General features: G+C 39.7%; 1 protein-coding gene across 1 annotated transcript in view; it reads right to left on the bottom strand.

The window, feature by feature from the left end:
- map3k3 (mitogen-activated protein kinase kinase kinase 3) overlaps positions 1 to 22376 on the bottom strand; it is a 53784-nt gene that overhangs the window by 1599 nt on the left and 29809 nt on the right. Inside the window, exons 9-17 of the mRNA XM_062050196.1 lie at positions 22196 to 22269; positions 18453 to 18520; positions 18272 to 18367; positions 18033 to 18194; positions 16338 to 16486; positions 7135 to 7266; positions 5319 to 5448; positions 5083 to 5260; positions 1 to 508 (exon numbers count right to left, since the gene is read on the bottom strand). The exon at positions 1 to 508 is cut by the window's left edge and continues 1599 nt beyond it. Coding sequence (XP_061906180.1) covers positions 280 to 508; positions 5083 to 5260; positions 5319 to 5448; positions 7135 to 7266; positions 16338 to 16486; positions 18033 to 18194; positions 18272 to 18367; positions 18453 to 18520; positions 22196 to 22269 — 1218 coding nt within the window. The 3' untranslated portion in view covers positions 1 to 279. The remainder of the gene's footprint in view (positions 509 to 5082; positions 5261 to 5318; positions 5449 to 7134; positions 7267 to 16337; positions 16487 to 18032; positions 18195 to 18271; positions 18368 to 18452; positions 18521 to 22195; positions 22270 to 22376) is intronic.

Raw genomic sequence — 22376 nt, 5'->3', positions numbered from 1 at the left:
CTGCTTTTTAGACTCCGAGCAAGAAGGTGTGTGGTTCTCATCTTAAAGGAAAACTCGTCATCACTTATCTCCAACATTGCGTGAACAGAAGTATTTAACAAAGAGATAGCCGAGAGGAACACAACCCTGATCAGCGAACGCGCAAACACGCTATAACGTCCACACAGACACGAGTGGTGCAGCAGCTTCACAACAACCAGCTATTTGGATTCGAGCAAATGGGGGACTTCCACGGCGCGGAAGAAGCTACAGGGCGCTACGTCAGAAGGGGGTCAAAGTTCAGCACACGGTCTGGGAGAAGGGATGGCGGAGCAGCTCCTCGGCGCTCGGCCGCTGCTTGGCCTCCACGAAGACGCGGCGGATGAAGTCCCGCGCCTGGTCGGACGCGTGCAAGGGCAGCAGCGGGTTGGTGGGCTGCGTGGCGATCTTAAAGATGGCCGCCATGGCCTCGTATTCTGCCCAGGGGGGCTTCTCGGTCAGCATCTCCACCACCGTGCAGCCCAGACTCCTGGAAGGCAGAAAGCAGCAACTTTCAGCTGACTTTAGGAATGTTTAGTATACATACAGTCGAGGTCAAAAGTTGACATACACTTGTAAAGAACATAATGTCTTGAGTTTCCAATCATTTCTACAACTCTTATTTTTTTGTGATAGAGTGATTGGAGCACATACTTGTTGGTCACAAAAAACATTCATGAAGTTTGGTTCTTTTATGAATTTATTATGGGTCTACTGAAAATGTGACCAAATCTGCTGGGTATACATACAGCAATGTTAATATTTGGTTACATGTCCCTTGGCAAGTTTCACTGCAATAAGGCGCTTTTGGTAGCCATCCACAAGCTTCTGCTTGAATTTTTGACCACTCTTGACAAATTTGGTACAGTTCAGCTAAATTTGTTGGTTTTCTGACATGGATTTGTTTCTTCAGCATTGTCCACACGTTTAAGTCAGGACTTTGGGAAGGCCATTCTAAAGCCTTAATTCTAGCCTGATTCAGCCATTCCTTTACCACTTTTGACGTGTGTTTGGGGTCATTGTCCTGTTAGAACACCCAACTGCGCCCAAGACTGATGATTTAAGGTTGTCCTGAAGAATTTGGAGGTAATCCTACTTTTTCATTGTCCCATTCACTCTCTGTAAAGCACCAGTTCCATTGGCAATAAAACAGGCCCAGAGCATAATACTACCACCACCATGCTTGCCAACCTTGAGACCTCCGAATTCGGGAGATTGGGGGGGTTGAGGTGTGGGGGTGTGTGGTTGGGGGGGCGGGGTTTGGTGGTAGCTGGGGTGTATATTGTAGCCCGGAAGAGTTAGGGCTGCAAGGGATTCTGGGTATTTGTACTGTTGTGTTTATGTTGTGTTACGGTGCGGATGTTCTCCCGAAATGTGTTTGTCATTCTTGTTTGGTGTGAGTTCACAGTGTGGCGCATATTTGTAACAATGTTAAAGTTGTTTATACGGCTACCCTCAGTGTGACCTGTATGGTTGTTGATCAAGTATGTCTTGCAGTAAGATGTGACTGGGCCGGCACGCTGTTTGTATGGTGAAAAAGCGGACGCGACGACAGGTTGTAGAGGACGCTAAAGGCAGTGCCATCACGGCACGCCCTTAATATTGTTGTCCGGGTGAAAATCGAGAGAAATTCGGGAGAATGGTTGCCCCGGGAGATTTTCGGGGCAAGTCTCCCGGAAAAATCGGGAGGGTTGGCAAGTACGACCACCACCATGCTTGACGGTAGGAATTGTGTGTCTGGGATTAAAGCCCTCACCTTTTCTCCTCCAAACATATTGCTGGGTATTGTGGCCAAACAGCTAAGTTAAGTTAAAGTTAAGCTAAATTTTTGTTTCATCTGACCACAGAACTTTCCTCCAGAAGGTCTTATCTTTGTCCATGTGATGTCAGATGAAACAAAAATTGAGCTGTTTGGCTCAAAGTCCTGACGTGTGGACAATGCTGCAGAAACAAGTCCATGTCAGAAAACCAACACATTTAGCTGAACTGCACCAATTTTGTCAATTCATAAAAGAACCAAACTTCATGAATGTTTTTTGTGACCAACAAGTATGTGCTCTAATCACTCTATCACAAAAAAATAGGAGTTGTAGAAATGATTGGAAACTCAAGACAGCCATGACATTATGTTCTTTACAAGTGTATGTAAACCTTTGACCACGACTGTACATATACTCATACTGTACATATACAAGTACATATACATACATACACTCACGTTTCATCAAACATATATTAACGTTGTTTTCCCAGGGGAAACTGGGTAACATGGCACACTGACAAAGCTTCACCTATTGATACTATAACAATCTACAAGGTTAATATAGTTGGCTTCTCTTTCTTCCCCTCCATTTATCTGCTTTCTTTTGTATTTCAAGTTATCATTACATATATGTATTGTTGCATTTGAAACAATTGTATTGTTGATAATAGAGGTAATTATTGTTATTATTCATTATCAATAGTGCTATTTATATTGGTATTTGTATTGCTCCATTTGTAGTGTAATAATGCTCATTGTCATTTCTATATTATTAATTTTTATTTCACTAACTGCTTCTTTGCTATCACTTTTACCATCATATTTGTACATATCCTATTTGCTGATGTTGTTCTATTGTTGTTGTTGTTGTTGTTACTGTTATTGTTGTGTTTGCTGTTGTTGTTGTCTCTCTGTCTTATCCCCCTCTTGTCCCCGCAATTTCCTCCTCTGTCTTCCTTTTTTTCTCTTTCTATCCCCTCCTGCTCCGGCCCGGCTGCACCAAATAATAATATAAATCCATTTAATAAAGTCAAATACAAATAAGGCAACAAGAGCAGTATCCCACACTTCTCTTTTGTAAAGTAAATTTGTACAGCCAATATGGGCATCTACATCAACAATATGATTTGCCTGAGTAGCTGGGCAGGACAGAAACAAACAAACAAAAAAGGTACCTGGGAATCGGTACCGGTACTCAATGGTACCAATTTTCTGCACTTTTGTGTGTGTTAATAAATATGAATTGTTTTTGATAATGAAAACACGTTTTTAAAGCGAAAATATTAATGAGCTGATTATGATAACTGCTGTCCTGTTGTTAAATATTGTTTTATTTGTACATTTCCGGGTCTCATTTGCAAGTATGACATTAAGTTGCAAGTCCAAGACGTTTGATGGCAGTGGTGTATAATTTATCAAGGGTGCACGTAGAAATCGATTTACATCCAAATCGTGATTCTCATTCATCCCGATTCTAAATCGATTTATAATTTTTAAAAATCAATCAAAAAAAAACAAAACCTTTTTTTTCTTTTAAAAATAAAAAATAAGTTTTGAGGTGATCACCAGAAGGAGCTTTTCTAACCCGTAACCTGTTTTGAAAATGTTTCTTTGTAACTATTATACCAAATAACACAGTACATTGCGAGATCCGGTTTGAATTGAAAATCATGTTGAAACGAGAATCGATTCGTCACCCTAGGAATCAGGATTGAATCGAATCATTAGGTGCCAGAAAATTCACACCCCTATGGTTTATGGTGCGTTTTTTTGAGCCCTGAAAAGGGTTAACACTGTAAGTATTGTACTTATTAAACACCAGCTGTTTGATTGTAAAAGTGCATCTTAGCTGCAGTTCTTCTTAACAAATTTGGAGGTGTTGAAATCGCCATGTAAAATGGCTAATGCTAATCAGTAGCATGTCAACAGCAATTCCAATGTATATTAGCATCAAGTTACCATTTTATTAGGGATGAGTACTGTTCACATTTGATACAGTATCATATGTACAACCGATACAGTATCGCTGGGAATTGACACCAATACTTAACGGTACCAATTGTCAGTACTTTTGTGTGAATTAATAAATATTAATCGTTTTTGATAATAACATCATTTTTTTCTGCAACATTCAAAAATTAGCTGATTATAACTGCTCTACATTTGTTATATCTTGTTTTGATATGAAATGTCTTAGTCTCAATTACAGTTGCAAGTCCAAGACGTTAGAAGGCAGTAGTGTATAGTTTATGGTCTGTCGTCAGTTCAGGCATTGCTGAAGCTAGTCTTTTATTGCGCCCTGAAAAGTGTTAATACTGTAAGTATTGTACTTATTAAACACCAGCTGTTTGATTGTAACGTGCATCTTAGTTGTAGTTCTCATTAACAAATTTGGAGGTGCTGAAATCGCCATGTAAAATGGCTAATGCTAATCAGTAGCATGTCAATAGCAAAGCCAGTGTATATTTGCATCCAGCTAGCGCAATTTTATTAGGGAGGGGTACTGTTCACATTTGAACCGATACAGTATCCCGTACCTGGGAATTGACACCAACAGTTAACGGTACCTATTTTTGGTACTTTTGTGTGAATTAATAAATATTAATCATTTTTTATAATAACTATTTTTCTGCAACATTCAAAATGAGCTGATTATAACTGCTCTACATTTGTCATATCTTGTTTTGATATTAAATGTCTGAGTCTCAATTACAGTTGCAAGTCCAAGACATTAGATGGCAGTAGTGTATAGTTTATGGTCTGTCGTCAGTTCAGGCTTTGCTGAAGCTAGTCTTTTATTGCGCCCTGAAAAGTGTTAATACTGTAAGTATTGTACTTATTACACACCAGCTGTTTGATTGTAACGTGTATCTTAGTTGCAGTTCTCATTAACAAATTTGGAGGTGCTGAAATCGCCATGTAAAATGACTAATGCTAATCAGTAGCATGTCCATAGCAAAGCCAATGTATATTAGCATTAAATGAGCACATTTCTGGAAAAGCAGAGCCTTACTTAACTTCCCTTGAAACATTCTTAAGTCAATTTCTTTGTGGCATCGAAAATTGCAAGAAAGTTTGGCTGAGTCCGCTCTCAGTACTGCTGGAGTGATCGCCAAGTGAGTTGGCAACAGATCGTAACGTCACACACAACCCAGGTACCGTAAGATAGCAGCGTTGGATTTGACTTTAATCGTTGCCCAGTAGGACTGGTGGGATGGGTACCGTACTCGGTCACATGACCACCCTGCTACATCACCAGCCAATCACATTGCGGGATGCGTGTGAGTAAGAAGCCAGCTCACCAGACATCGGCCTTTCTGCCGTAGCCCTCTCCGCTGATCACTTCCGGGCTCATCCAGTAGGGGGTGCCGGTCACAGAGCGGATGCCGGTGCCCGACATGCAGATGGTCTGCAGCCGCTTGCTGGCCCCGAAATCTCCCAGCTTGACGTTGCCCTCCGAATCCCGCAGGATGTTGGCGCCTGCGAGTGGAATAATCGCCTTTAATCATCATTCCAACTTGATTTCTGTCCATGTCACCTTTAATGTCTCTGTGCACGATCATGTTGCTGTGCAGGTAGGACACCCCTTCCAGGATCTGCCTGGTGTACTTCCGGGTCACGTTTTCCGTCAGGGCCCCGTAAGCCTTCAGCTGGTCTTTGACTGAGCCCTGACAGGAAGGAAGCACGCGCTTTACACTCAGTGTGCAGTCAAACAACTCATCAAGTCCCGGTAGACCGTGTGAACATCAAGGATTCCGCCACAAGTAAATCTGGACCGCCACAAGTAGATTTGGGACTACCGGTTCACCGTCCGTCACAACACATTATAATGAGTACAAAATGTGATACTAACAAGTGCCAATTCACGTAAAATTGGCACCGGCTCAAGCACTCAGCGGGCAAACAGGCAAATTCGTAGCAGACTGCCTCTATATAATGTTACAATTGTTCATGCCAACAAACCAAGCATGCCTAAAAGAAAGCGATCAAAAGGAAGGCGCTGCTTTTCAATTGAGCTCAATGCTAATATGCATTGGATTTGCCATACACATTAGCGATTTCACATGGCAATTTCTATACCTCTACAATTGATAGTGAAAACTACAAGTAAGACGCACGTCAAACAATTGGTGTGTAATAAATGAAACACTTACAGTATAAACACTTTGTAGAACTCAATAGAAGACACATTCACACATTCAAATTAATGGCAAAGACTACTTCCCGAGTACGGCGACACACCTAGGACAAACTAAAATGGATGCTTACTTACAAATGACACTCAGAAGTGTAAGAAAACACGATATCACAACCGGACAACAGTTACCATTATCAGCTTACTGTTCAATGTTGTATAATTAAAACAAATAAAATAATGAACACATTTTTATTTTTATTGCTAAAGAATTTCATGACCACATAAACACACACATAAATACTGAAAATTGGTACCGCTGAATTGTGATACCGATTCCCAGGTACCAGGATTTGGTATCAGTTAGCATCGAGTATCGGCCGATGTCGATATAGATCTGATACGATATCAGCAGGAATCATGTGTACTTTTATTAGTAGAAGTAATGTGGAATGTTAGAAAATATTTGATCAAGTAAAACTTGGCAAACAGAGAGGAATACGAAAAACATTCACCTATTTATTAATATTTAGTGGAATGGACTAATGCTGTCATTAAGATGAAGTGGAGTGGTAATAAATAATTCATGAAGTTAAGGTCACGTCACAATAAGTTGAATGATGCAGACCCGTTTGTTACTGGATACTTTCTAACACGCTTCTGCCTTGGAGACTTTTTATGTTTAAGTAAAATGCAACTAGAATGATTTGATATTGCAATAAAGTTCAATGATTATTACGTATGCCTGGCTTGTGTGCTATTGTGTGCTTAGCTGTTGTGTAGCTGCTAGCTATAGCCAAGCATGTTCACCTTTTGTAAACGACTTGACTAAAATAGAAGAAAAGACGAGTCCATTAGATCGTGGATTTGTCTTCCCTGGGTTTAAAAAACAGACCTTATTTGGCACAATGCTGTATCCTGACTGAACAAACCTTGGAAAAGAGATTTGACAAACGCCAGAGCCTGTTTTCTTTTTGCGGTCATTTACGGGAACACTAAAACCACTTCACAACATCTCGTTATCTACTTTTTGGAATAGTCTATGAGTTGGCTCGGGAACACAAAAGTGGAACATTTGGTGCTAGTGTGCAGGATGGGAGTGAGCGTCTTGTCCAAAAAATGGATCGACGCTATTTGTCTCCCTTTGATAAGAGAAAGTATTTTATTTTGAAAACCCTCGCGGAGGGGATTACGTTACTGTGTGAGAAAGAGGACTCACCCCTGGCATGTACTCCATGAAGATGGTGAGGGTCCTCTCGTTGTGGTCCCTCAGGCAGCCGTAGTACTGCACGATGCGCTCGTGATGAAGGTTCTTTAGCAGCTGGATCTCACACTCTAAGGCGCTCACCTCCTGCACAGGTGACAGTGATGATCTCTAGGCAACCAGAACGTATCGCACTGGGCATCATCCAGTTGTTTTAGATCGGGCATGTCAAAATCAAGGCCCGCAGGCCAGATCTGGCTCGTGAATGAATTATCTATGGCCCCCGGGAGGATATTTGATTAGTATTAGAACCGGTCCGCAGGCCACAGCCGCCTGCTGCTGTTTTGCACGCACCAATACTCCATCAGTGTTGGCGCTAGGAATTTTCAAGTCATAAAAATGGGTTCCCATTGTAAATGTTTGGGGTCCCAAATGTATGCATTATCCTGTTATATCTCACATTCTATATTGTGTTTTGGAAAAAGGTTGTCATAAACGTTACTTAATTCATTAAAAAAACAAAAACAAAACAAAAGAAAACACATTTTTATGCATACTGTTTATTCAGTTATAATTATTCATTCACTTTCTTCTTTCCTTCATGGATCTAAACTTGACCGCTGCCGGTATTTTTTTCTATATTTTTATTGCAATGTTTTCCGAATGTGTTTGTTCTATTTTTGGCTAAAGTAAGACAAGGAAAACAATCTGAAGTTGTCTTTATTTTTTTTAGTTTTAATGCCATGATTTTAATAGTCCGACCTGCATGTGCACAGATTTTCCTCCATGCGGCCCCTGAGCTAAAAGGAGTTATTATTTTCAAAAAAGTAACATTAAAGTGGGACCGCAAAAATTTACCGTGGGACCCCATTTTTATGACTTGATGACCCCATTTTGAAAATTCCTAGCGCCAACACTGATGGAATATTGATGCGTGCAAAACAGTAAATGTTTGGGGTCCCAAATGTATGCATTATCCTGTTATATCTCACATTCTATATTGTGTTTTGGAATAAGGTTGTCATAAACGTTACCTAATTCATAAAAAAATAAAATAAAAAATAAAACACATTTTTATGCATATGTAAATTTATTCAGATATAAACATTCATTCACTTTCTTCTTTCCTTCATGGATCTAAACTTTACCGCTGCCGGTATTTTTTTCTATATTTTTATTGTAATATTTTCAGAATGTGTTTGTTCTATTTTTGGCCAAAGTAAGACGAAGAAAACAATCTGAAGTTGTCTTTATTTTTTCGTTTTAATGCCATGATTTTAATAGTCCGGCCTGCGTGTGCACAGATTTTCCTCCATGCGGCCCCTGAGCTAAAAGGAGTTATTATTTTCAAAAAAGTAACAAAAAAGTGGGACCGCAAAAATGTTGGGGGCGGGGGGGCGTGGTTGGGGGCGTGGTTAAGAGGGGAGGAGTATATTTACAGCTAGAATTCACCAACTCGAGTATTTCATATATGTATATATATATATATATATATATATATACATATATATATATATATATATACATACATATATATATATACCTATATATATACATATATATACATATATATATATATATATACCTATATATATACATATATATACACATATATATACATATATACCTATATATATACATATATATACACACATATATATATATACCTATATATATACATATATATACATATATATATATATATATATACACCTATATATATACATATATATATACATATATATATATACATATATATATATATATATATATATATATATATATATACATACATATATATACATACATATATATATATATATATACATACATATATATACATACATATATATATATACATATATATATATATATATATATACATATACATATATATACATATATATATATATATATATACATATATATACATATATATATATACATATATATATATATATATATATACATATATATATATATATATATACATATATATATATATATATATATATATATATATATATATATATACATATATATATATACATATTGAGGGAGAAGAGGATGGTTTGAGAAAATATGGGAAAAGGATGTTTATAACCTTACGTTATGTCAATGGTTTCTAGGAGAACAGAAAATAGAAACATTGTGTGAAGTGTAAGGAAGAGATGGATACAGGATGTTGGTTGTAAAGGAAAACGAAAGTGAAGAAAAGATGAGAAAGTGACAAATGAAGGTATTCGTAAATGGTATGCTGTTGATTGTGGTTAGCTGCAAGTTTGTTTATTTGTTTGTTTGTTTAGTTGTTTGAGTGAAATGGGAAGAAATCAATAGGAGACTTTAGAAGCATTTTGTATCGTTGTGTTTCCACACAAGATGGCAAAAATACAGAACAACAAGTAGGATTAATGGCTGAATCTTCGACCTCACCGATAACACCATACGTTACAAACATAGCTACTGCTATGCGCAGTCTCTTTCCTCAAGATGAGGATGATAAGGCTAATGACAGAGCAGCAAGGAAGCAACTCCTTAATTTACAGATCGCTGAAAATAAAAGGTTAAAAGAACCAAAAGGTCAAAGATCAGCTAGGATATATTCAGCAGTGGGTGACCTTGCTTTTGAGTTCCAACAGGTGGAGGAAAGAATCCTCAACAGACGTGCGACCAGACGGTTGGACTCGGGTGGTGGACAACACGGTGCTTCAAAGTCAGTCCGGGGAAGAAACTGTTTTGCCTGTGACCAGCCTGGTCACTGGAGTCGTGAACATTTTCGAACGGGAAAGGTTCCGTAGTGCCAACAAACGAACACAAAAGCGTGGCAAAGGACGCCCACCGCAGGAGCCCCAGCAGGAGATACAGACTGGCCCCCTGCTGGACATGAGTGTCAACGACAATGTTATCAGTTCGTGATTGACACTGGCGCCACCCATTCGATTCTGAATGCAGAGGTACCAAAGAAACTGTGTGCTTCCTCTTTAAAGGTCGAAGGCTTCGCTGGGGTCACAAGGTTACCTGTCACCAAACCACTTCCGGTTCAGATTGCTGGACCTCCTTTACAGACTGTACCCTGACATTCAAATCGCACAGAAGGAACATTCCTGGTGTTACCTGACAGCTCAACCACCAAGCTGCGACACCACTACCAAGGCTCCTACCACAGCCTGAAACAACAGGAATGGCTGACATCCAACTGCTCTAACAGTGAAAACCCTGACTGGCTGAGATGCTTCCGTGTGTTCTGCCACCCGACTCGCCATATGTTATGATCACCAGTTAGACACTCATACCAGGAGACCTTTGACTCCTTTGTATATTTATATATGTTGGAACTCAAGGTGTGGTTGCTCATGTTGACCTATCTTTGAAACAGCTAGCATGATATAAGATGGACACAATTGTGTCCCACATTGTTCACTTGCTGTCTGTCTGGCCTACAAAACCAAAGAACTTAGGTGCAATGATAAGACACGGCGTAGCTGCCAAACATTACACCGACACCCAAATACCACATTTTCAATTGTTTAGGTTTAGCACATAGTTGTGTTAAACACATAACTATGGGCTGCACTTTAGACACCTGTAGGCTACGAGGAGCTAGCAGCTACACAACAGCTGAGCTAAAACGACACATTACACATTTAAGCATATCAAATAATTATAGTTGCTCATTACATACACATAGTTGTCAAGACAGAAGTCTGATAGAAAGTATTCAGTAACAAACGTTTTCTGCATCATTCAACTTTCTACAACATGAGCTTGACTTAATGAATTATTGGGGCCACCAGGTGTGGTAAAATTTCAAAATACTATTGCTAAAGCATTCGCCACAAGGGTAGTATTTTTCTAGTATTGGTGACAATATAAATATAAGCATATTTGTTACTTTCACCATATTGAATAAGTTACATAAAAGCTAGGGTTTAGTTGAGTTTGAGTTAATTGTGATATTGCTAAGGGGTCCCCTACCCTAACAACACCCCCAGTGGACCATAGAGGCTAAAGAGACAATCATTGACCTCAAACATGACCTGTCCTCCGCTACTTGACTATTAGCTGACCTTTTTCTTAGATGTTTCTGAAAGTGATAGTATGACTAACACAGTCTTTTTTTCAGAAACAGAAGGGGGTGAGTGAGGGTGGATACAGACTCCTTGGAACAAAATCGACAATCATCCGACTCTGACACATTCCATAGTTTTAACGTTTTTACCGTGGGTAAGAAGTTATAACTAATTTTAATTTGAAAATAACGATTTTACACATCGATAGTACTTTAGTAAATCAAATTTAGAATATGGAGGAGGTCAGGGTGAATCATGTATAGTCTTTGATTTCACTGATATGATCAATACGGTACAAGGGAAAAGGTACGTACTGACTTGTGTTGACAATCACAGTGGTTGGCCGGAAGCAACAACAGCCTCAAAAGAGGATGCAACATCAGTAATTAAATGACTTGTGAATGACCTAGTACCCCGACATGGTTTCCCCAAAAAGATTAGGTCAGACAACGGCAACCATTTAAAAAAAAACAAAAAACAACCTCACTTAGCCTTGGTCGAAAAGGCTTTCGGACTAGAACACAGGTTTGGGGTACCATCCTGAGTCCCAAGGTAAGGTTTAAAGGATGGACCAGAACATTAAAAACTAATTGGCTAAAATCTGTGCACAGACCAAATTTAATTGGATTGACATGTTGCAATTAGCGTTAATGATCATTCGAAGGTCCGTGAATAAAACTGTTTTACCGCCCTTTGAGTTTTTTCACCCTATGAGCTGCATACAGGTCAGCCCAGGACCAGCAGCCGCCATGGAAGGAGGACTCAGCGTAAAACCAAAATGGTATTTTACACAAAAAATGCAGAATTTGTGTGCCAGTTCTTCTGTACAGATACGAGGATGACAGCCCGCCACTCCAGATTCCCTTCCGGCCGCTGAGAGGGTCAAGATCAAGGTCATCAAACGCAAGTGGACGGAGCCCAGGTGGTCCCTTCAAGGTCGTGGAACGGACGTCTCACGCCCTTCGACTAGCTGGAAAAGGGGACACCTGGTACCACCTCTCCCTCTACACTCCTGCTGAAGAACCTGACAGATTACCAGCGGATGTCTTTGCTGACATCGCCACTACATCTGCCCCACTCGACCCCCAGCAGCGCCTTTTGAGCCTGAGGCAGCTGAAGAAGAACGGGAGCAGAAAACGACTCATTTTTAGTGTCATAGAAGAGCGAGGCTTTAATTACACACACATAATCCTACAGCCCAGAAGACGACGCTGAGAGAGAGATTTTCTACCTATATTACTCTTTTTAACTTCTATATTGTATATCCTTATTTGAGACCAGCCTTTATACTCGAAGTTATCCAATTTCTCTTGCTTGTTTTCAGCATAACTATCTGTGTCGTTATATTAAGTGAAATGTTTGATGTTTATCCCCGTTTCGTTACCTGAATTACTCTGATTTTGATAGACGAAAAGCAGGATGTCACACCCGGTAGTGTTCCCTGACGGACTGGTGCTTGGGCGTGTTCTACTGTCTTTGTGTCTCAGTTCTTCCTTCCTGACGACAGTGACTGACAAGTGTCTAAGAACAAACAGCGGACTTTAAATAGACTGGGTCAAAGGGGATAGCAAGACTTATTTTTTGACCTATGCAGTGTGATTAATTACGGGGGACACAATAGCTATTACCGTGGTAATAACCTCTATATTTGTTACGACTCAACCCTGAACCATTGGTGTCGGATGCAGACAACATACTATGGTAAGTGGTGCCCATCGTCCCTTTTATGTTGTTTTGGGGGTTGACCTGACTGATACAGACTCTAATTATTAAAATTAATGTCCTTGAGAGGGCGTTAACTACCTCTACACCCTCTGTAGCACCTAAAGTACCACCCCACCTTGGTGGTGTTTCAAAGGCTCTCACATCTGCGCGTGCTAATGACATCACCACCGAAGGCCTGGTAACTTTGACCTTAGGAGCGGGTACAGGTAAACCTGTGGCTCAGGTGGATGCCAAAACCTGGGTGACTGTGTTGCTTGTTCCGCTGGACGTCCTTTTCCCCACACTTACCCCGCTCCTTTTAAGTTGACTGACATAAATGGCTCAAACTGTCTTATTTCCTTGTTCTCTGAACCCACGCCACCAGGGTGCGATTTGTTGGCTAGTGTGTACCCTCCTGTTGACAATTCCACCCGACTTCTTCCATTTGTGGCCCAAAAGCTGAATTACACGTGTTTTCAATTCAAAGGACCCTCTTCGTCCCCCAACAAATTGGGTGACATTAACCCTTCCTGGTGCACCACACTGATAGATGGCTCAAGGATAGGCCCTTGGGCACGAGCTGACTTATTCTGGTATTGTGGGGAGCACAGATTGTACATTAGAATCCCAACGTTATCCGTAGGGCTTTGTGCTATGGTTAGACTGGTGACCCCACTCACCCTAGTGGGTACCAAATTAACTCCCCTTGTAACTCCTGTCTCAGCGGCCTCTCTAACTTCTCGCCGACGCCGCCATGTTTTATCTCGAAGGAGTGTAAAGGGCTCCTTTGATCTGATGAGAAACCCTGATGGTGTTTACTTTGATGCAATTGGACAACCAAGAGGGGTCCCCTCACAACACAAATTGTGGTGTGAATCCTGTGCAGGTTTCGAGAACCTTCATATCATTGGTGCTATTTTCCCTGTGACTGCTACTAAAAATGTAGAACGCATTAACTATGTTTTTTAAAATCTGTTGAGACTGACCAACCTGACTCGTGACGCCGTTGAGGGACTTGCTGAACAACTTGCCCCGACCTCCCTCATGGCCATCCAGAACCGCATAGCCCTTGACCGCATCCTAGCCAAGGAAGAAGGTGTGTGTGTGCAATGTTTGGTGACCAATGCTGTACCTTCATTCCTAACAATGCTGCCCCCGTTGGCTCGGTCCAGAGCGCCTTAGAAGGCCTCAGAGCCTAAGAACTTACTGAAGTTTCCGGTGTCTCTGACCCCTTTAAAGATTGGCTTCATAACACCTTTGGCAGGTGGTCTGACCTAATTAAGTCGGCCCTGGTCTCCATTGGAGTTTTCATGGCCGTCATAACCTCATGTGGATGCTTTATTGCCCCTTGTGCTAGGTCTCTATGCACCCGCATCATTGTTAGAGCTGTCAAAGGTCAACCCCACCCTGGTTCTGGGCTTGCTATGTCACTGAAGGGGGTCAAGCATAGTGGTGACTTTCAGGGACCGTTAGTTTCCTTCCCTGACAATGACGACATTGACGTTGACTCCCTCCTTCTCTCTCCCATGTAACTATGGTTTGATTGTTTATCGATAGCTTGCTCGAAAACTACAGCACCTACTTTAATGTGGGGCGTGCTTTAGAGGTGTTGCTCTCGTAGGAGAGATCTTTTGGATAAGATCTGAAGGGGGATTGTGGATAATGCATATGTTTAAGAGCTATTTCTTTATTCATAATCAGGTTTGAATCAGCTCATTTTTTCTCTTTCTTTTACTCTGTATACTAGTTTCTCTTTGTCTTCAGATTGCCTGGTTAGATAGGGTCGTAAACCATCAGGAATGTGAACACAACCCCCAAGTCTCTCTTCTTATCAGTGTTGGGAGGAGGGGGGAGGGGAAATGGGGGCTTTCTTTGGGTGAAAAGAGTTGCTTTTGGCTGTGGAAGGCCAGATCAACTTGGGCTGCGCATTTGTATGTGTTGTTCGAGGCTGGTCTCATTATTGCCAAAGCTTTGACAATAAAATTACAAAATACCTATTCTGTGCTTGGTGGTACGTTTGAGTTCAGTTGATATGTCATTAAGGAACTTGGGACTGACCAGCGTTTTACATCCCACTTGGAGGAACATCTGGTCAAACGCAACAATTTATATATATATATATATATATATACATATATATATATATATATATATACATATATATATATATACATACATATATATATATATATATATATATATATATATATATATATATATATATATATATATATATATATATATATATATATATATATATATATATATATATATATATATATATTTATTTTATTATACATATAAATAAAAGAAATACTTGAATTTCAGTGTTCCGGAGGCTATCCAGTAGATGGCAGTATTGTCCTATTTAAGAGTGTCACAACATTGCTGTTTACGGCAGACGAAAACGTGACTGCTGTTGTTGTGAGTTGTTACCACGCTGGGAGGACGTTAATGAAACTGCCTAACAATAAACCCACATAAGAAACCAAGAACTCGCCCTCGATCATTCTACAGTTATAATGTGATTGGGCAGGCACACTGTTTATATCGTGGGAAAGCGGACGTGAAAACAGACTGTCGCCGCTGTCCCCACTCAGGTCCGCATTGAGCTGGAGGGGGCGTGGCCTCCAGCTCCGGCTGAATTCCGGGAGTTTATCGGGAGAAAATTTCTTCCGGGAGGTAATCGGGAGAGGCGCTGAATTCCGGGAGTCTCCCGGTAAAACCGAGAGGGTTGGCAAGTATGCAGTGTACGCATATTCACCATTCAGCATCCACAAATTAGCTGTTAATTTTTTTCTTAATTTCTGTCTAAACCCGCCTTTTCGTGCTTTTTCTCAAAATAACAAAATAACACAAGCGGGTTCCAATGACGAGGTTTAAGAAAGTAGTGTGTTTTGGATGCAACAACTGCTTGTTGTGTTGCCTCCAAGTCAACCAACTGGAGAGAAATAGAGTGAAGACGCAGAGGAAGTGGCAGCTTATGTATAAAACAACAGGAAATTAATAAAAACGGAGAATATGCGAGAGTACAATATGTGGCGCAGTTCAATGACCTCAGACTATTTTTAGTAACATCGTCCACTCCGTCTTCATCCATTTCTGTGAGGATGCCAATTAGTTAAGTTTTAGCCTAAACAAACACCAACATTAGCTTGATGATTTATTCGAGGCTAACTAGCTTGCTGCATTCCAAGCAGATGACCTCATCTATGCAGTCGGCGGTAATGACTCAGCGTCTGAGATCAGTCACATGAGGTGATTTACTGTGGCACACAATCTGGGACACAGGGTCAAACTGTGGCATGTCACCGTTAAGTTTCATGTTTTTTACTGTCACACGAGTGTAAAAATTAAGCTTTTCACATTTCCCCCCCACAATGTTTGTGCACGAAGACGCAGGAAGCGGAAGTTGGTGACAGGAAGTGAGTGTCAAAATCTCACCTTGCTGGTCTCAGGACTGTCGGGATCAAACTGGACTTGTTTGGCGGCCAGTTCCCTCCCAGTGTCCACATCGTAGCACAGGTACACCTGCCCGAAAGCGCCTTGGCCTAGAAGCTTCCCCCGCCGCCATGTCACTGGAGCGCTCGGCGCTGGAAAACACCAATCAGTATCAATTCTGTATTTCATTTTCATTTAAATAAAATTGCGTTGATTGACTATAAAAACAACAAACGTAAAGTTTACGGTAAAATTGTGTCGACTGAGTTGCCAGTTTTTCACTGGAAAAAAAAAATCTGCAGATTTGACGGTTAAAAAAACTGGCACCTCAGTCGCCAGAATTTTACTGTTAAAAAAAAAAAGTGGTACTCCTTTTCTATTTACAATAATGGACTGTAGGAAAAAATAAAGAAAAAAACAAAGCACCAAGCTAACATGCACAAATTGCATTTTTCAACGTGTGAAATAAAATATTTTTCTTTTTATATGTTTAGAACCACATGCTTACGTTTTAAAGGAAATCACAGGGTTTTTTATATATAAATATTAAGGTTGGGTCAAACTCTGCATTGTTTTGAGCTGCTTTAGATACATTTTAATAAAAATGGGGAATCAAAGACTAAAAAGTTATCCGCAAAGTCTAAACCCACGAGCTAAAAACATTACAAGAAAAATTGGTAATGTTGTGGAGAAAAAAAAGTTGTGGTTTATGGCAAATTGGTCTAACTTGATTAGAATTAAAAAGAAAAAACTAGTTGAAAGAAAGAAATTGTCTTTTTTGGGAAACAATATATTTCTTTACAATGTAGTATTTTAATTCAAGGAAATAAGAAATCAGGAAAATTAAGTTGAGAGAAATACACTTCAATTTTGTGAAGAAAAGTTGGATTATGAGAAGCACTTGTGATTAAGAGCTATTTATTATTTATTAGCTCTTTTTATTACCAAATATGTGTTATATGTGTTTTATGTTGCACGATTGCACCAAGAAAAATTCCTAGTTTGTGAACCCGTTATCAAACAATGGCAATAAAACTATTCTGATTCTGATTCTGATTTAAATACAATTTGATTGATGAACTAAAAACAATAAATGTAAAGTTTACGGTAAAATGACTGAGCTCCCATTTTTTTTGTGTAAAACAACTGTGCTGCTTTGAATACATTTGAATAAAAATTCAAAGACTCAAAATAATTCACAAAGTCAAAAAACATTACAAGAAAAATTGGTAATATTGACAGGAAAAAAAATCATAGTTTATAGCAAATTAGTCTTTAACTTGATTAAAATTGAAAGGAAAAATGTAATTGGGAAAATAAAGTGTCTGTTTTTTTAGGAAAGGTTTTTATTTTTATTTATAATAAATGAAAAATCAGGAACATTTCTGTAAGTTGAGAGGAATAAATTATACTTTTGTGATGAAAAGTGAATTTATGAGAAATAAAATACTTATTGCGAAGCCGTTTGAGGCATTTGTGATTAATAAAAGTTGATTGACTAAAAACAACAAGCGTAAATTTTACGGTAAAATTCAATTGACATTTTGTGGGGGTAAAATCCAGAGTTTTAAAGCTGTAAAGGCTCCTAAATAAAGGACTTTTTGGCACCCTTCTGTTGCGGCACCACCCACAGTGGTAAGGTACCTAAAGGGTGAAGCGTAAGTGGACTGCAACAGGCGGAACCAGACCTCCACTTACATTTATGCGCGACAGAACGCTCCTGTGGGCGGAGTCTTCCCTGCGTGTCCACGAGCTGCCAGCTGCCGATGCTCTCCTCGCTGCCGTTCAGCGAGCGTCGTGAAGGCACCAGAGTAAAAAGGTTCCCCTGGGGGCGTCGGATCCTCGGAAACGTGCGGCGACCTGATGAAGAGCGAGGAAAGAATGGTTGACAAGAGACGGAGAGGGGGCAGAGTCGGCTCATGACGTCACGGCCGTACCTTCACTGTGGTCCTTGTGGTGCAGCGAGACGTGGTAGCGGCGAGGGTACGTGCCTCCCTTTCCCACCACGCGGTCATAGACGTGATTCTCCCGGTCTGCGTGGGACAGGAACAGAATTAAAAACCTCAAAAGTATACCTTTAATAAACATGTTCATGGGTTAGTGCAACTCTTCTCTCACCCGAGAACTCCTGTCGGTTGTCAGGGTAACTCTTGGCTCGGTGCATGCGAGACTTCCTGAGGGCGGGGCTGCGGGACGGGAGAGGGAAGCATTTTTATGAGATTTGAACTTCAAAAGAAAACAAGCTCCCACAGAAAAAGCAGACCTCGGCCAAGGTTTTCTCCATTTTTCACATCACATCTTGGATCTAAACAGCTAAGATATGATTCGTCATGTCTTCTGGATCCAAGCAGTAAGATCCTACATAAACAAATCCTGATCTAATGAGACATTAATGTAGAAACTAGGCATGGGAATACATACTGTACAGTTTACTGTTCTTGCACTGACACATTCATAGCTGCAGTACTCATTCCACCAAATCACTGTGTTTTTAAGTCACCATAAAAGATGCAATTATCTAAAATTTAAAGCAGAGAAATCAGTAAATATACCATACATAGAAGCTGCTATAGTTATTCTATTTTTGAATTAGGAAACAAATGCTGGTCGCAGTTTTAATATAAGATATGAATCAAAATATTTTCGATTTACACAAATGTTACATACATATTATATTGGTGGGAGATATTCTTTTTTTGTGTTTTCATTGTAAAAATATTCCATAAAGTGGTGCCATATCCCCATGCTATGATAGTGACATCACTATTTTGAATTGTCCTTCGCCTAAAAAAACTTTTGAGCACAAAAGCACTTTAACAATACCAAAAAAACCTAAAGTGAAAATAAGTATTTATGGATATTAGGGTGTCCCGATACCAATATTTCGGTACCGGTACCAAAATGCATTTCGATACATTTCGATACTTTTCTAAATAAAGGGGACCAAAAAAATGGCATTATTAGCTTTATTTATAATGATAAATGATAAATGGGTTGTACTTGTATAGCGCTTTTCTACCTTCAAGGTACTCAAAGCGCTTTGACACTATTTCCACATTTACCCATTCACACACTGATGGTGGGAGCTGCCATGCAAGGCGCTAACCAGCAGCCATCAGAGGCAAAGGGTGAAGTGTCTTGCCCAAGGACACAACGGACGTGACTAGGAAGGTAGAAGGTGGGAATTGAACCCCAGTAACCAGCAACACTCCGATTGCTGGCACAGCCACTCTACCAACTTCGCCACGCCGTCCCATAAATCCAGTACATTAAACATATGTTTCTTAATGCAATTTTGTCCTTAAATAAAATAGTGAACATACGAGACAACTTTTCTTTTATTAGTAAGTAAGCAAACAAAGGCTCCTAATTTAGCTGCTGACGTATGCAATAACATATTGTGTCATTTCTCATTCTATTATTTTGTCAAAATTATTAGGGACAAGCTGTAAAAATATATTATTACTGTTTTACATTTACTGTTAATATCTGCTTACTTTCCGCTTCAACATGTTCTATCTACACTTCTGTTAAAATGTAATAAACAATTATTCTTCTGTTGTTTGGATGCTTTACATTAGTTTTGGATAGAGATGTCCGATAACATCGGACTGCCGATATTATCGGCCGATAAATGCTTTAAAATGTAATACTGGAAATTATCAGTATCAGTTTCAAAATGATCAGTATGAGTTTCAAAATGATCTGTATCGGTTTCAAAAAGTAAAATTCATGACTTTTTAAACCGCCGCTGTGTACACAGACGTAGGGAGAAGAACAGAGCGCCAATAAACCTTAAAGGCACTGTCTTTGCGTGCCGGCCCAGTCACATATAATCTACGTCTTTTCACACACACACAAGTGAATGCAATACATACTTGGTCAACAGCCATACAGGTCACACTGAGGGTGACCGTATAAACAACTTTAACACTGTTACAAATATGTGAACCCACACCAAACAAGAATGACAAACACATTTCGGGAGAACATCCGCACCGTAACACAACATAAACACAACAGAACAAATACCCAGAACCCCTTGCAGCACTAACTCTTCCGGGACGCTACAATATACACCCCCCACTAACTCCCACCCCCCCACCTCAACCCCGCCCACCTCAACCTCCTCATGCTCTATCAGGGAGAGCATGTCCCAAATTCCAAGCTGCTGTTTTGAGGCATGTAAAAAAAAAGTAATGCACTTTGTGACTTCAATAATAAATATGGCAGTGCCATGTTGGCATTTTTTTCCATAACTTGAGTTGATTTATTTTGGAAATCCTTGTTACATTGTTTAATGCATCCAGCGGGGCATCACAACAAAATTAGGCATAATAATGTGTTAATTCCACGACTGTATATATCGGTATTGCTTGATATCGGAATCGGTAATTAAGAGTTGGACAATATCGGAATATCGGATATCGGCAGAAAAGCCATTATCGGACATCTCTAGTTTTGGATGATACTACAAATTTGGGTATCTTTCCGATACCAAGTCGTTACACGTTAGGATCATACATTGGTCATAATTTAAGTCCTCATGTGTCCAGTGACGTATTTCCTGAGTTTATAAACATAATATAAATAAAAAATGAACAAAAAAAGATTTTGTGATGCTAAAAAATATTGATGCAATCATAGTAGCATCGACTAGATACGCTCCTGTACTTGGTATCATTACAGTGGATGTTAGGTGTAGATCCACCCATGGCGTTTGTTTACAATTGTGACGCCGGTGAGCTACGGTGTGTAGTGAAGCATGTTTAGCTATTCCTCGTCTTGCAGGGATGATACTTGTAAGAAACTCACTTTATTTGTCACCATGGAGGCGAAGATTAGTGATTTAGAAGTAGCTAAAACACTGCAGACTGCGGCAGGACTTTAGCCACTAGCTAGCTAACCATGTCTTAAAGCACCTCATCCTGAGGGCGTTTCAGTGTTATAACTTCACCTTTATCGTTAGTTTTTAAACCAAAATGTGTCCATTCTCCCTTTTCTGTCTACACACTGTGTCTGCTTGTAAGTACTCCGTGATTGTGCTCCTCTGCTCGTAAAACCAGCAATGTCACGACGTGACGACACTCCGTCATGCCCGTTAAAAAAAAAGTGGGGAGGACCGGTACTTTTTACAGGCGGTATAGTATCAAATATGAATAATTAGTATCGCGGTACTATACCAGTACCGGTATACCGTACAACCCTAATATTTATTTATATATATATATATGTATATACACACTACCGTTCAAAAGTTTGGGGTCACCCAAACAATTTTGTGGAATAGCCTTCATTTCTAAGAACAAGAATAGACTGTCGAGTTTCAGATGAAAGTTCTCTTTTTCTGGCCATTTTGAGCGTTTAATTGACCCCACAAATGTGATGCTCCAGAAACTCAATCTGCTCAAAGGAAGGTCAGTTTTGTAGCTTCTGTAACGAGCTAAACTGTTTTCAGATGTGTGAACATGATTGCACAAGGGTTTTCTAATCATCGATTAGCCTTCTGAGCCAATCAGCAAACAAATTGTACCATTAGAACACTGGAGTGATAGTTGCTGGAAATGGGCCTCTATACACCTATGTAGATATTGCACCAAAAACCAGACATTTGCAGCTAGAATAGTCATTTACCACATTAGCAATGTATAGAGTGTATTTCTTTAAAGTTAAGACTAGTTTAAAGTTATCTTCATTGAAAAGTACAGTGCTTTTCCTTAAAAAATAAGGACATTTCAATGTGACCCCAAACTTTTGAACGGTAGTGTATATATATATATATATATATATATATATATATATATATATATATACATACACAAACTGTATGTTTATATACCAGTATATTGAATGCTGCTGACCTGTCTGAGTTGCTGTCCAGGGACTGACAGCTTCCAGACATGGAATTCTCTGCACTGCTCCAAGGATCCAGCACCTGCTTGGAACACCCAGAAAAAAGGTTTCAGATACAGCATCCTCCTAATGTGTGCATGCAACATCTCACAAAGAAGCTTTCGTGTCTGTCCTAAGTGTGGCTTAACA

Source organism: Entelurus aequoreus, linkage group LG06 (assembly GCF_033978785.1).
Source record: "Entelurus aequoreus isolate RoL-2023_Sb linkage group LG06, RoL_Eaeq_v1.1, whole genome shotgun sequence".
Lineage (NCBI taxonomy): Eukaryota > Metazoa > Chordata > Actinopteri > Syngnathiformes > Syngnathidae > Entelurus > Entelurus aequoreus.
The sequence above is the reverse complement of the archived record's forward strand: the minus strand, read 5'-3'. Positions and strand labels throughout refer to the sequence as shown.